At 39.9% G+C, this 14,133-nt stretch overlaps 2 protein-coding genes across 7 annotated transcripts in view; one reads left to right on the top strand and one right to left on the bottom strand.

Moving 5' to 3' along the window:
* Positions 1-3,312, bottom strand: part of pjvk (pejvakin) — a 25,892-nt gene extending 22,580 nt beyond the window's left edge. For 2 of the 6 annotated variants that reach the window (XM_059966762.1, XM_059966763.1), the window contains exon 1: positions 2,487-2,735. In XM_059966762.1, the coding sequence (XP_059822745.1) occupies positions 2,487-2,718 (232 nt within the window). In that variant the 5' untranslated portion in view covers positions 2,719-2,735. The other 4 variants (XM_059966767.1, XM_059966764.1, XM_059966766.1 and 1 more) reach the window with 4 other exon arrangements.
* Positions 3,248-14,133, top strand: prkra (protein kinase, interferon-inducible double stranded RNA dependent activator). Its single transcript, XM_059966769.1, has 8 exons — positions 3,248-3,388; positions 5,567-5,736; positions 6,373-6,475; positions 6,652-6,730; positions 6,888-7,005; positions 10,052-10,173; positions 11,826-12,045; positions 12,481-14,133. Exons 1-8 carry the CDS (start codon positions 3,336-3,338, stop codon positions 12,636-12,638), a joined length of 1,023 nt encoding a protein of 340 aa, XP_059822752.1. The 5' UTR covers positions 3,248-3,335; the 3' UTR covers positions 12,639-14,133.

Raw genomic sequence — 14,133 nt, 5'->3', positions numbered from 1 at the left:
TTCACTATATGTATACGTCGATATTGGTTTCACCAATTAAAAAGCGGGAGGTCTTTTAGAGACAGAAAAATAATTGGAAAAGTGAAAATACATTTTAAGTTCGGATTAATAGCATCACCTTAAAATTGCTAAAGGCAGATTTAAATGATATAATTTCTATGGTAAAACAGCAATAAATTTAAGGAATTTCACTAGATAGCATTTGTGTGGATTTTCAGAAGACCTCTGACAATAGTCAGCTAACAAAATTAAGATCCGTGGAATTGCAAGATAATTAGATGCATGGAAAACAAATAGTGGTGAGCATTTGATTTTCAGACTGAAGGGTTCTAAGGAGTGGTATTCTGCCAAGATCGATGCTGAGAATGGTCTCAGTATTGATCTCGGCAATGATGCTTTGTCTTATTATTGTTGTCTTGGCAAAATTTCCACGTTCATGGATGTAGAGTGGTTGGAAGTGAACAGTGCGAATAGTAACAGAGTTCAAGAACAAGTAGGCTAACTAACTGGTTTGGTTTCCAGTCTTGTAATGGTGAGTTGTGGCTTTGGCACGTAAATGTTAAATGATGCATATTTGCAGAAAAACACAGAAAAAACATAGAAAACCTACAGCACAATATAGGCTCTTCGGCCCACAAATCTCCATGGCCCCTCTAAGCTCCATGTAGCCATCCAGGAGTCTCTTAAAAGACCCTATCGTTTCTGCTTCCACCACTGCCGCCGGTAGCCTGTTCCACGCACTTACCACTCTCTGCGTTTTTTTAAAAAACTTACCCGACATCTCCTCTGTACCTACTTCCAAGCACCTTATAACTATGCCCTCCTGTGCTAGCCGTTTCAGGCATTGATCCACATGATCAATGCCACTCATTATCTTGTACATGTCTATTAGGTCACCTCTCATCCTCCATCGCTCCAATGAGAAAAGGCTGAGTTTACTCAAACTATTCTGATAAGGCATGCTCCCCAATCCAGGCAACATCCTTGTAGATCTCCTCTGCACCCTTTCTATGGTTTCCACGTCCTTTCTGCAGTGATGTGACCAGAATTGAGCACAGAACTCCAAATGGGGTCTGACCAGGGTCCTATACAGCTGCAAGATTACCTCTCGGCTCTTAAACTCATTGAAGGCCAATGTATCGTATGCTGCCTTAACCACAGAGTCAACATGCATAGCAACTTTGAGTGTCCTATGGACTCAGACCCCAAGATCCCTCTGATCCTCCACACTGTCAAGAGTCTTACCATTATTGCTATATTCTGCCATCATATTTGACCTACCAAAATGAACCACCTCACACTTATCTGGGTTGAACTTCAACTGCCATTTCTCAGCCCAGTTTTGCATTCTATCAATGCCTCGCTGTAACCTCCAACAGCCCTGCACACACTCCACAACACCCCCAACCTTTGTGTCATCAGCAAATTTACTAACCCATCCCTCCACTTCCTCATCCAGGTCATTTATAAAAATCACAAAGTGTAGGGGTCCCAGAACAGATCCCTGAGGCACACCACTGGTCACCGACTTCCATGCAGAATATGACCCGTCTGCAACCACTCTTTGCCTTTTGTGGGCAAGCCAGTTCTGGATCCACAAAGCAATGTCCCCTTGGATCCCATGCCTCCTTACATTCTCAATAAGCCTTACATGGGGTAGGTACCTTGTCAAATGCCTTGCTGGAATCCATATACACTACATCTATGGCTCTACCTTCATCAATGTGTTTAGTCACATCCTCAAAAAATTCAATCAGGCTCGTAAGGCATGACCTGCCTTTGACAAAGCCATGCTGACCATTCCTAATCATATTATGCCTCTCCAAATGGTCATAAATCCTGCCTCTCAGGATCTTCTCCATCAACTTACCAACCACTGAAGTAAGACTCACTGGTCTATAATTTCCTGGGCTATCTCTACTCCCTTTCTTGAATAAAAGGACAACATCCACAACCCTCCAATCCTCTGGAACCTCTCCTGTCCTCACTGATGTTGCAAAGATCATCGCCAGAGGCTCAGCAATCTCCTCCCTCACTTCCCACAGTAGCCTGGGTTACCGATCCTAGTGATTAATCCAACTTGATGCTTTCCAAAAGCTCCAGCACATCCTCTTCCTTAAAATCTACATGCTCAAGCTTTTCAGTCCACTGCAAGTCATCCCGACAATTGCCAAAATCCTTTTCCATAGTGAATACTGAAGCAAAGTATTCATTAAGTACCTTTGCTATCTCTTCAGGTTCCAAACACACTTTTCCACTGTCACACTTGATTGGTCCTATTCTCTCACATCTTATCCCCTTGTTCTTCACATACTTGTAGAATGCCTTGGGGTTTTCATTAATCCTGTCTGCCAAGGCCTTCTCATGGCCCCTTCTGCCTCTCCTAATTTCATTCTTAAACTCCTTCCTGCTAGCCTTATAATCTTCTAGATCTCTATCATTACCTAGTTTTTTTGAATCTTTTGTAAGTTCTTGACTAGATTTACCTGAACATTTGCCACATTTCTTCCGTATGTTTCCTTGAGAACGTTTGCAATTTATGCTTCCAAGTTCCTGCCCGATAGCCTCATCTTTCCCCTTACTCCAATTAAACGTTTCCCTAACTTGTCTGCTCCTATCCCTCTCCAACGCTATGGTAAAGGAGATAGAATTGTGACCACTAATAGTGAAATAAGAAGAAATAATATTCACACAATTCCACAGCTTCTTTGCCCACATGCAGATGTGGAAGTGCCAAATGCTTACTGAGGTTGAGTAACTTTGGTTTCACATGGGAACCAAAGGAGGTTCCCATTTGTGGTGTAGGTTAACTTCATTCCAGCAAAAATCCCGGAGATGACGTAGTAAGTTTGAAAAGAGTACTGCAGCAATTATATAACCTGGCTTGATACCACGCGATTCTGCTGAGGCTAGAGATCTTGAGGTACATACACATACCGCTGGAGGAATACTGCAAGTTAGTGAGTATCTACGGAGGGGAATAAACAGTCGATGACTTGACTTGCTACCTCAGCATTTTGTGTGTGTTGATACATCATAGACTGAGGTTGTGCCTGCTGTTGACCGGCTGGGGTGAACATCGCAGCCCACAAAACTGGGCCAGGACGGCAAGACCGCCCACCGCACTGACTTGGACACGGAACCACCATTACGACCGCGGGCATCGGCTGCAAGATACCCATCATGCCACGCGGCGTGCCGAGGCCCCGCCCTTCCCCTTCCGCTCCGGCCGGAAGCAGCCTGACAAGAGCGGGCCGCCGGGGAGCGGGTAGCTCCAAACTCGGCTGGCAGAGCACCTTTTCCGCGCGGCTACAATCCTACCAGTGGGACACAGCATGTCTGAGGACAGGTTTACAGCCGCGTCCAAAAGGAGCTCTGCATGTTTCAGGTGAGTGCAGCGGCTGCGGCCTGAGCACAGGGCCGCCATCGTGCGCTCTGCTCACCTGCGGGGCACCAGTGTCTGGGTCTACCACTACATGCATTCCTTCCTCAGCCCTCTGTCACCTCCCAGCTCTCCCCACCGTCCCTTATTATTCTGGTGTCATCCCCCTTCCCTTCCAGTCCCGATGAAGGCACTCGGCCCGAAATCTCGACTGTTTATTCCTGTCGTGCTGAGTTCTTAAAATATTTTGCGTGTGTTGCTGAAGATTACCATCATCTGCAGAATCTCTTGCGACTTTAACAGTACATCGCCCGCTCACATTGGAGACCGGGTGGACGTTGATCTTAAAATCGCGTTTCTGTCCATCCGTCTCGTCCCCAGTTCCAGCGTCTATTGAGAGTATATTGACTTGCTGCATCCCAGCCTGATACGGAAACACCAATGTCCTTGAACGGCAAATCCTACAAAAAGTAGTGGATTCTGCCCGGCCCGTCACATCTCCACCAGCACTGACGCAGGAAGGCAGCATCCATCTTCAGGGAACCCCAGCACTCAGACTATCCTGTCATCAGGATGAAGGTACAGGAGCTTCATGGCTCACACCACCAGGTTCAGGAGCAGTTACCTACCCCTCAACCATCAGGCTTTTGAACCAAAGACTTCATTTGCTGCATCACTGAACTGTCCCCACAACCTATGGATTCACTTTCAAGGGCTCTTCATCTCGTGTTGTCGACGTTTATTTATTATTATTTCTTTTTGTATTTATATTGTCTTTTGCACGCTGGTAGAATGCCCAAGTTGGCGTCGTCTTTCGTTCTGTAATGGTAATGGATTTATTGAGTATGCTCGGAAGAAAAGGAATCTCAGGGTGACATGTATGAATTTTGGAATAAATTTACTGTAACTTCAAAAACTGGAGTCATAAGTTTTACCATTGAATGTCTAGACGATAAATTCTAGAGAATTCCAGAGCATTGCTGGTAGGATCTTTACTCATTCTAAATTATGATTCCAAGGTTTGTTTCCATAGGTGCAGCTTGGCCTCTTGCTGATAAGATTACTTGGCTGGGTCTGGATTAGTATTTAAATGTGACCATTTTAGATAAATGCAATTTTTAAAAAACTGTTAGTGTACTGCCTACTTACTTCAAAGTTACTTCATTTTTTAATAGTGTTCATGATGCTTTACTTTCATGGTTATTTAAAAGAAACTTCCATTTAATGTTCTGCTACAACTTAACGATCTCAAATGACTGTTCTTGGCATTTTTTGCAATTTAATGTTCATTAATTCAATAAATCAAATCTTGTCTCTGTGTTGGTAGTTTTTAATTCTGTTCCATCAGGTGAATTATTTGAGTTAACAGGACATCAATGGCTTTATACTAAACTCTGCATGCTACTGCAGTAAATTTAAAAGTTTATAAGCTTTGATAGTATTATTAATTAATTTTTTCCACCTATTAAACTTTGAAATGGAAGATCAGGTTGTTATTTAAATAGTAAAAGATTGCAACATGCTGCTGTGCAGAAGGGCTTGCATTGCTGGAGGGTTTGAATTTAAGAGCAAGGAGGTTATGCTGCAACTGTACAGGGTACTGGTGAAGCTGCATCTGGAGTACTGCGTGCTTTTCTGGACTCCTTACTCGAGGAAGAATATACTGTCTTTGGAGGCTTTGCAGAGGAGGTTCACCAGGTTGATTCCAGAGATGAAAGGATTAGATGTCAGGAGAGATTGAGTCGCTTGGGACTGTACTCACTGGAATTCAGAAGAATGAGAGGAGATCTTATAGAAACATAACGTTTATGAAAGGGATTGATAAGATAGAGACAGGAAAGTTGTTTCCACAGGTAGGTGAGCCTAGAACTAGGGGACATAGCCTCAAGATTCACACGAGTAAATTTAGGACAGAGATGAGGAGGAACTGCTTTTCCCAAAGAGGAGTGAGTCTGGAATTCTGTGCACACTGAAGCAGCGGAGGCTTCCTCGGTAAATATATTTAAGACGAGTGGATAGATTTTTGCATAGTAGGGGAATTGAGGGTTATGGGAAAAGGGCAGATAAGTGGGATGAGTCCATTGGTCATATCAGCCATGATCTTATTTAATAGCAGAGCAGGCTCAATGGGCCAGATGGCCTACTCCTATTCCTATTTCTTTCACTCTTATGTTTTCCCCTCAGTTTGGATCAAGTGATTGCTTCAAAACCTGGGAAGACTCCTATCAGCTTGTTACAGGAATACTGCACGAAGAATGGTAAAACTCCACAGTACGAGCTTGTAAAATCTGAGGGTCAAGCCCACCTGCCCAGCTTCACCTTCAAAGCATCAGTGGGAGAAGTGAGCTGCAAAGGTGTGTTAACTGTTAGTTCACTTAATGTCACAAGTTCTCTTCATGAAATGATGTATCTTGGTACTACATAGGAGAAAAGATGATGGTTAGCTGTTCTTTTTAAGACCTTGCTATTCACAGAACTTTGCACCCGAACAAAGTCAAGAGTTCCATATCTGTGTTAGCTCAGGGTAATTTTGTTCTGTGTTCCTCAGAACAAACTTTATAGATGTCTTGGCAAAGTGCTATCTACGTGAAGTAAATGCTGCAAATTCAGTGGAGCTATTGACTTTTAACTGAAAGAAATTTGCAGAGAAGCACAAATTCAAAGTAATTTCCTTATCTGGCAGTAAGTTTGGAGCACTGACTTCCCCAGCTGGCAGTGCAATAGACAGTAGAACTTCTGCAAACTGGTTTTTAATAGTTATTTAAGAAATTAATAGAGTGAAAGAGGTCATCACATAATTTGCAGCAAAATTGATTCTAAATTCAACTATTGATTTGTGTGTTAAGAAGTATCCTTTGCACCCAGTATTGATGAGTGTAACAGTGATCTGATTAATATTTCATTAGTGTACACTTTTAGCACGATTTCAAGCTAATGTGTACAGTCAAATGTCTCTGGAAAGGACATAATTGTTATCTTGATGGTTACAGGCCAGGGTCAGAGCAAGAAGGCAGCAAAACACAAAGCAGCAGCAGCAGTTCTGGCTGTACTGAACGGAGAAAATCCACAACAATCGATTTATGATGGTATAAGGTGAGAAGGATTCTAGATTGCAAAACCTGCTGCTTGTTTAATTTGCTTGATCTCGGCAGAGTTTAGCAGCTTATCACAAACAGACCTTAATATCTATTTTAACAATACGAGATGTTAAAAATGAATTATGTTCCTGGACTGCATGTTTTATGAAATGCATGTTACACTCTTTCCAGCTATACTTCACAAGATCCAGAACCCACTACTCCCTTGAAGAAGACCCAAAATCCTCCCAACCCTATTGGTGCACTTCAGGTGAGACAGACCACTTTGTTTCGTAAATATGTTTTAGTTTACATCTTAAACTATTTGTAATGTTGTGATTATTATCTTAGATAAATTCATTAATAACAATTGCTTAGGGCTTTTTTTTAGATTTGTGTGGAGCGATTGCTAATATATAGTTTACTAGGAACTGGTGGTACAGAAAGGGTGGAGACTTCCAGATTACAGCATTGCTGAAGAATTGGGACCTCCTCACAAGAGAGAATTTGCGATCATTTGCAAGGTAGAACCATTTGCTGAAACAGGTAATAATCATGAATGCTATTTAAAATCTCAGCTGAATGAATCTTCATTACAGTTGCAAATGGAGGATTGTTTTTAACATACAGTGCCTATGAAAAGTATTGCCCCCATTTTCATGTTTTATTGTTTTACAACATTGACATGAAAGAGATATGAATCCACTATGATTCAAAATGAAAACAGCTCTTTACAAAGTGGTCTCAATTAATTACAAAAATAAAGCATAAGATAATTGATTGCCTAAGTATTCACTCCCTTCAAGTCATTACTTAGTAGATGCACCTTTGGCAGCAATTACAGCCTTGAGACTGTGTGGATAGGTCTCTATCAGCTTTTCACATCTGGACACTGCAATTTTTCCCCATTCTTCTTTATAAAACAGCTCAAGCTCTGTCAGATTGCATGGGGATGGTGAGTGAACAGCCCTTTTCAAGTTCAGTCACAAATTCTCAATCGGATTGAGGTCTGGACATAGGCTACAAAGATGTGCCGAACCTGTCCCTACCTTAGAAATTACTATAGCCCTCTATTTTACTAAGCTCCATTCACCTATCTAAAAGCCTCATAAAAGACCCTATTGTACCCAACTCCACCGCTGTTGCCAGCAGCCCATTCCACGCACTCTCCACTCTCTGAGTAAAAAACCTATCCCTGACATCTCCTCTGTACCTACTCTCCAGCACCTTAAATCTGTGTCCTCTTGTGGCAACCATTTCAGCCGTGGGAAAAATGGTGACGCATTCATTTTACCCACTATCTTCAAAAGCCAGGGCCTGCTACAGTGAAGCATCTACACAACATGATGCAGCCACCTTCATGTTTCATGGTAGGGATGGTGTGTTTTTGATGATGTGTAGTTTTGGCTTATGCCAAACATAGTGTTTAGTCAATGGCCAAAAAGCTGAATTTTGGTTTCATCAGACCATAAAACCTTCTTCCAACTGACTTCAGAATCTCCCTTCTGGCAAACTCTAGCTGAGATTTCATGTGAGATTTTTTCCAACAGTAGCTTTCTCTTTGCCACTGTCCCATAAAGCTGTGACTGGTGAAGGACCTGGGCAACAGTTGTATGTGCAGTCCCTCCCATCTCAGCACTGAATCTTGTAACTCCTCCAGAGTTGTCATAGGTCTCTTGGTGGCCTCTCTCACTAGTTCCCTTCTTGCAGTCACTCAGTTTTTGAGGATGGCCTGCTCTGGACAGATTTATATATGTGTCATATTCTTTCCATTTCTTGATGATTGACTTGTCCGTACACCAAGTGATATTCATTAACTAGGTAGTCTTCTTGTATACACCTCCTGACTTGTGCTTTTCAATAACTTTTTTTTTGTGTGGAGTTGCTCAGAGTATTCTTCTGTCTTCATGGTGTAGTTTTTGCCAGGATATTGACCCACCAGCAGTTGGACCTTCCAGATACAGGTGTATTTTTACTACAATCAATTGAAAACACCTTGACTCCATTTGGACATGGGGAGGTTATCTCTATTTAAATAATTAAGTGACTTCTAAAAACAAGAGATGATAGGCGAAATCAGGAGGGGCAGGGATGAAATAAATAGCTGGGAAGTTGATTGGTGAAAGATATATATAGGACCAGAGAAGGGAGAGTCTTACATGTGGTGATAGAGGGCCATGGAAGAAAGAAAATGGGGAGGAGTACCAGAGGGAAGCGATGGGCAGGCAAGGAGATAAGATCAGAGAGGGAAAAACGAAGGAGGGGGCGGGAGGTCATTACTAGAAGTTTGGGTGGGAAGGGGAGAAAGCAGCAGGGATCACAAAGTGAACAGTGAGAGAGTTTCACTGAACTCCTGTCAAAGGGAAAATTTAAGCTGCTTCAGGGTAGACATCCCTGGAAGAAACTTCACAATACAGTAACCAAATCACAAAGAAGAGAGAATCTGCAGGTGCTGGAAATCCAAGCAACATGCACAAAATGCTGGAACTCAGCAAGCCAGGCAGCATCTATGGAAAAAAAGTAGAGTCAACATTTCGGGTTGAGACCTTCACCAGTCCCCGTCCCCTTTTCCCTCTCTCACTTTATCTCTTTGCCTGCCCGTCACTTCCCCCGGTGCTCCTCCCCCTTTTTCTTTTGTCTATGGCCTTCTATCCCCATCTATCAGACTCCCCCTTCTCCAGCCCTGTTTCTCTTTCACCAATCAACTTCCCAGTTCTTTACTTCACTTCCTACCCTCCTGGTTTCACCTATCACCTTTGTTTCTCTCTCCCCTTCCCATCTTTTAAATCTACTCATCTTTTTCTCTCCAGTCTCGGCCTGAAACGTTAACTGTACTTTTTTCCATAGATGCTTGCTGACCTCCAGAGTTCTTCCAGCATTTGGTGTGTGTTGCTTGGATTTGCAGATTCTCTCTTGTTTGTGGCTGCACAGGTGATGATTTTATGTGTGGGGGGGGGGATGAATACTTATGCAATAAATTATTTTATGTTTTATATTTGTAGTTAATCTAGATCATTTTGCAGAGATCTGTTTTGACTTTGACACAAGTGTCTTTTTTTGTTGATTAGTGTCAGAACAAGTCAAGTTAAATCCACTAATTCAAAGTTGAAAAACAATAAAACATGAAAACTTCCAAGAATACTTTTTATAGGCACTGTACCTTTAACTCTTGCAATATGAATGCAGGATTTAATGTTTTAGAAGGATTATAGTATGAAGGATAACTTCAAATATCCACATTAATCACTTATAATCTCTTGTAATGTGAGTTAAAATATATATGTTGTTACAATTCCATTTGGGGGACAAAAAGTTAAGTAGATCTTAAGTCTTTGTATTTTCACCTTGTGCATAGTTTGTGTGCCCTTGCTGTTGAATTGCCTCAAATACAAAAGGGATCTAAATCTGGGAAAAAATTGGATGATAAAAAACTCATGGTCATCAATTGATTAATCTGGTTTATACATGACTCAGTAAAGTATATTGCTGCAACAGGGGAATTTGCTTGTGGAATACAAATTTAAACTTAATCCCTGTAAATTGCTGGAGCAGTTTAAAAAAAAATATCAAACTTTAGTTTAATTACATGCAGGTTGTGGAACTTCAAAGAAATCAGCAAAGCGGGCTGCTGCAACAAAGATGATTGCCAAGCTACAGAATATTCCAGAAGGTTGGAATGGGGAAGAAGACTTAAAAGCTGAAAACATTTCTTTGGTAAGAGTAAAGTTTGAGATTAAATCAAAGATTTTAGTAATACCCTGATAATGTACTGTATGGCCATACAGCAGAGGTTCCCAAACTGGGGTCCACAGACCCTTGCTTAGTGGTATTGGTCCATGGGATAATGGAAGGCTGGGATCCCTTGTTATGCAGAAGTTCTGATCATTTGCCATTTAGCTGACCACGTGCGGTTTGACGTTTCTGCTCACTGGCACTATTCTTGAGTCTCGGGTTCACTGATATGGTATTGTGCAACATGTCTAAAAATGAATTAGGAATGTGTTGAATTATTAATTATAATAGTGGTAATAGACAAGCAGGTATTAAAATCCTGGTGGTACCAGAGTCAGTTTTACTGTACTAAGACAACAGCTGTTTGATATGTTCACAATTTTCCAAGCTGAATTCACGAACATTCAGCTGTCATCTTCTCGAGCAAGGAATTTGAAGGAACAAAAGCCAAACAGAGCCCAGTGGGTCAAGCAGAGTATGAGAAGACCGGGGGTGGCTGATGCCTCCACAGATGTGACCTCATCTGCTGAGTTCCTCCAAATTCTAGTTTCTGCTGTCTGTTATGTATCCAACTTGGAAAAAGCTAATTAACATAAATAGTGAAAAGATCAAAAGTTAAACCAATGTGGTTACAAATAGATATAAGTGCCATGAAATGGGGAAGAGTAAGAAATTGACCTTTTATTTAGCTCATTACTATTCATCATAAATCCCTTAGTTCCATATACAATGTTCAATACACCTGAAATAGCCTTTATTGGTTAAGTTAGAAGGCTTCTGGCAGTTTCTGTGCACTTCTTTGGAATTATTTTGCAGGATATTTACAATTTTTGGTTAGATGAGCCAAAACTTGAAAATCCCCAAACATAAAATCATAACCAGCTTACTGTTCCATTCAGTCAATGCTGGTATAGATGCTTTTTTGACACACCACCCCTCAACTTTCTCCTTGTAAATACATCCCGGTAGCATTTTGTCCCCTTTGTAATGTCTTATCCAGCCTCCCTGGAATCCGTCTGTTTCATATTCTCACTGAAGGTGTTTCCATTGCAGTTCATGGTGATTGTCTGATTGATGCTCTTGGTTATGTTCTTCCTCCCACAAGTTGAAGCATTTTTCCCCAATCCATTATCTCCAGGCATTTCTCACGAGAAAATACGCATATCAGTGTTAGGAAAATTATGACATGTTAAGGGAACACCTGTGCAAGGTGACAATTATAGCTACTGGCAGCAGGAAGAAAGTTTAAGTTCATGGTATATATAGCGTAGAGAGATTGTAAAGTTTAGTGATAGATTAATTGTTGATCTATCCACAAAAATGAATCTAATATTCTTTCCTTACTGCTGGAAAAATGGTAAGCAGCATTAGAGAGGTTTCCAAACATGTCTCTAAAATCTCAACAGCAGAAAAGTGTAGATGCCACTAGGCATTGAAAGATGGCTATGGATAGCATTTGGGTTTGAAGTCATAGAGATCAAAAATATTGGGTATGGTACAAATGTTTTAATGTAGTAGATGTGACTTGAAATATTTTAAACTACGAGTTCTCTAAATTTAGTTAAAATATATTAATGTTTTATCTTAATTTTGCACAAATCTAATTAGTATTTAATCATATTAAATGTCAATAGTCAAACCTCAAGGTTGATTGTGCTCAGAACTCTGGAAATGAATGGAATGGTTCAAGGGGAAATGTGAGGGTGACCACCTGGGACCTTATTAAAATGTCACCTGGAGAAAAAATAAATCAGTTGAAGAGAAATCCACTCAGCATTCCCAACACTGATTATACCCAGATGTTAGGAGAATTGGTTGAAGAACAAGGGTTTGGTGTCACCTACCTGGATATAGGTAAGTACATTAACCAGTTGCTTGTATGGCTTAAAATTAACTATTTAAATGGATGAAAAGACTATGCGATAAAGCATTATTTCTTGCTAAATGTTCTTTTAGCTTGATTGTTCAATGTAGAACTGATGCTAATATTGCTTTTTATAAAATAAAACATAATTCTTACACAAACTTGTCACCTACATCTTTAAACTTGCTCATTAAATGTTACATTATATATACATATCTGGCATTTAACTTTACAATGTCAATTATTTTTTAATGGACCAAGAAAAATAATTTCCTTAAATCAAAATTGGAGTTTGTACTGCTGCTTTATTTAATTTGACTGTTTAGCAAGGAGGGTACCTTGATCTCAGAATCATCTGTACATTGTATCAGTCACAATTTCATCCCCAGTCTGTTTCACTTATGAAACATTTCTTTCCCCCACAGATGAACTAACTGTGAATGGTCAGTATCAGTGTTTGGCTGAACTTTCAACTCTCCCAGTGACAGTGTGCCATGGTACTGGAATCTCCCGTGGTAATGCTCACAATGAGGCTGCCCACAATGCACTACAGTACATGAAGATATTGGCTGGAAGAAATTAGAGAAACCAATCTTTTGTCCATAGAGCAGTATAAGATAAGTAATTCCGAAGGGAAGTATTTTTCTAAATTACAAGAAGGAACTGCAGCTATGGTCAAATTAGTTTTTGTGTACACACACGTTTTCATGGTATTAATTAACTGAAATGTTTATGGAGTTTCAAAAGTACTTCATAATAATAGAAATAATGTACAGAGCAGCTGCTTAAAATTCTACCCCACTCTACCGCACAGATGAAGCAAATGGAGGTCTGATTATTCTTAAAATAAAATAATCAGATGCACAAGTACTCCTTTGTGTATTAGTTTAATTTGTTAACATGGCAATTTAGTAAACACATTGGAATTTTCAAAGTTATAAGACAGACATTAATAGTCTGTTTTTATTCTAGTTAATGTGCAGTCATTAGCTCTGCACCCTATGTATTGTGAAATGTTGTTCAGATTGGGGACTGAAGGAATTTGACAAGGAAAATTAAGTTATTTCAAAATATTTGCATTGTAATCAGTTCAATATCATATCAGAATATTACAATAAATGGTGTTTGGCTGAAAAACTGACTATTAGAACTAGATATTGGTTAAAAAGATTGTTTTCTACAATTTCAGAGTATATTTTTGTACATAGAATCATTAATTTATACTTAGAAATAAGTAGAACAATTTTTCCATTGTTTTGTGCTGATTCATTTATGCTTTTGTTCAAAATGGAGAATACATCAGTATTTATCTGTTTGCTTTAAGAACAGTTGTAACTTCTCAATTACATTTAGAATGTCCTTTAGCAAAATATTCCTGACAGTTTCTCACTTTGCTGAGTGAACAATTTAAGTTTAAGAACCACTGCACATTCAGTGGTTCTTTCTCAAGTGACTGCTGGTGATCCCGTACCTTTCTCTTTTTTCATGATACCAAGATGGTGAAAAAGGGGATGTTTTCCCACGTGAAGTAGTAATTTTCTTGCAGTTGAGGAGATGCATATTTTAGTCATTTGCTTACAATGGGGATTTCCTCAACATCAGAGAAACACAATGCTGTCCATGTGGCCTCCTATTCCTAGCAATTTCTGCATTCTCTGTATTAAATTTGCAAATATGGACAACTCACTTTTTGTTTTTTGCCAACTGTAAGCGCTATAACTCACCCATAAATATTGTATCTTTTTCTCTCCATCAATATGACCTGCTGGACATGTCTTGCAGCCCTATGTAACACACCTTTTCACATCTTTTGGAATCTCATTCTCCATTTCCCATTAACCAGATGATCTCTACCAATTTATGCCCACAGTGAAGTTTCCCTCACCAGATGTAAATTTAGTTCATACAAGAATTGTTATTCTGACAGCTCTAGATAGCTTTTTAATAGAACAGTATGTATGTGTTTCCAACTTTTTATATTAAACAGTTGCTGTAATAAAATGTATTGTTGATAATTACAAATTGTTCTGTAGATTTAATTGTGGAAAATGATTAAATCTTTTCAGTAATGACTGAAA

The sequence above is a fragment of the Hypanus sabinus genome, chromosome 4 (assembly GCF_030144855.1).
Source record: "Hypanus sabinus isolate sHypSab1 chromosome 4, sHypSab1.hap1, whole genome shotgun sequence".
In the NCBI taxonomy this organism is placed as follows: Eukaryota; Metazoa; Chordata; class Chondrichthyes; order Myliobatiformes; family Dasyatidae; genus Hypanus; species Hypanus sabinus.
The sequence above is the reverse complement of the archived record's forward strand: the minus strand, read 5'-3'. Positions and strand labels throughout refer to the sequence as shown.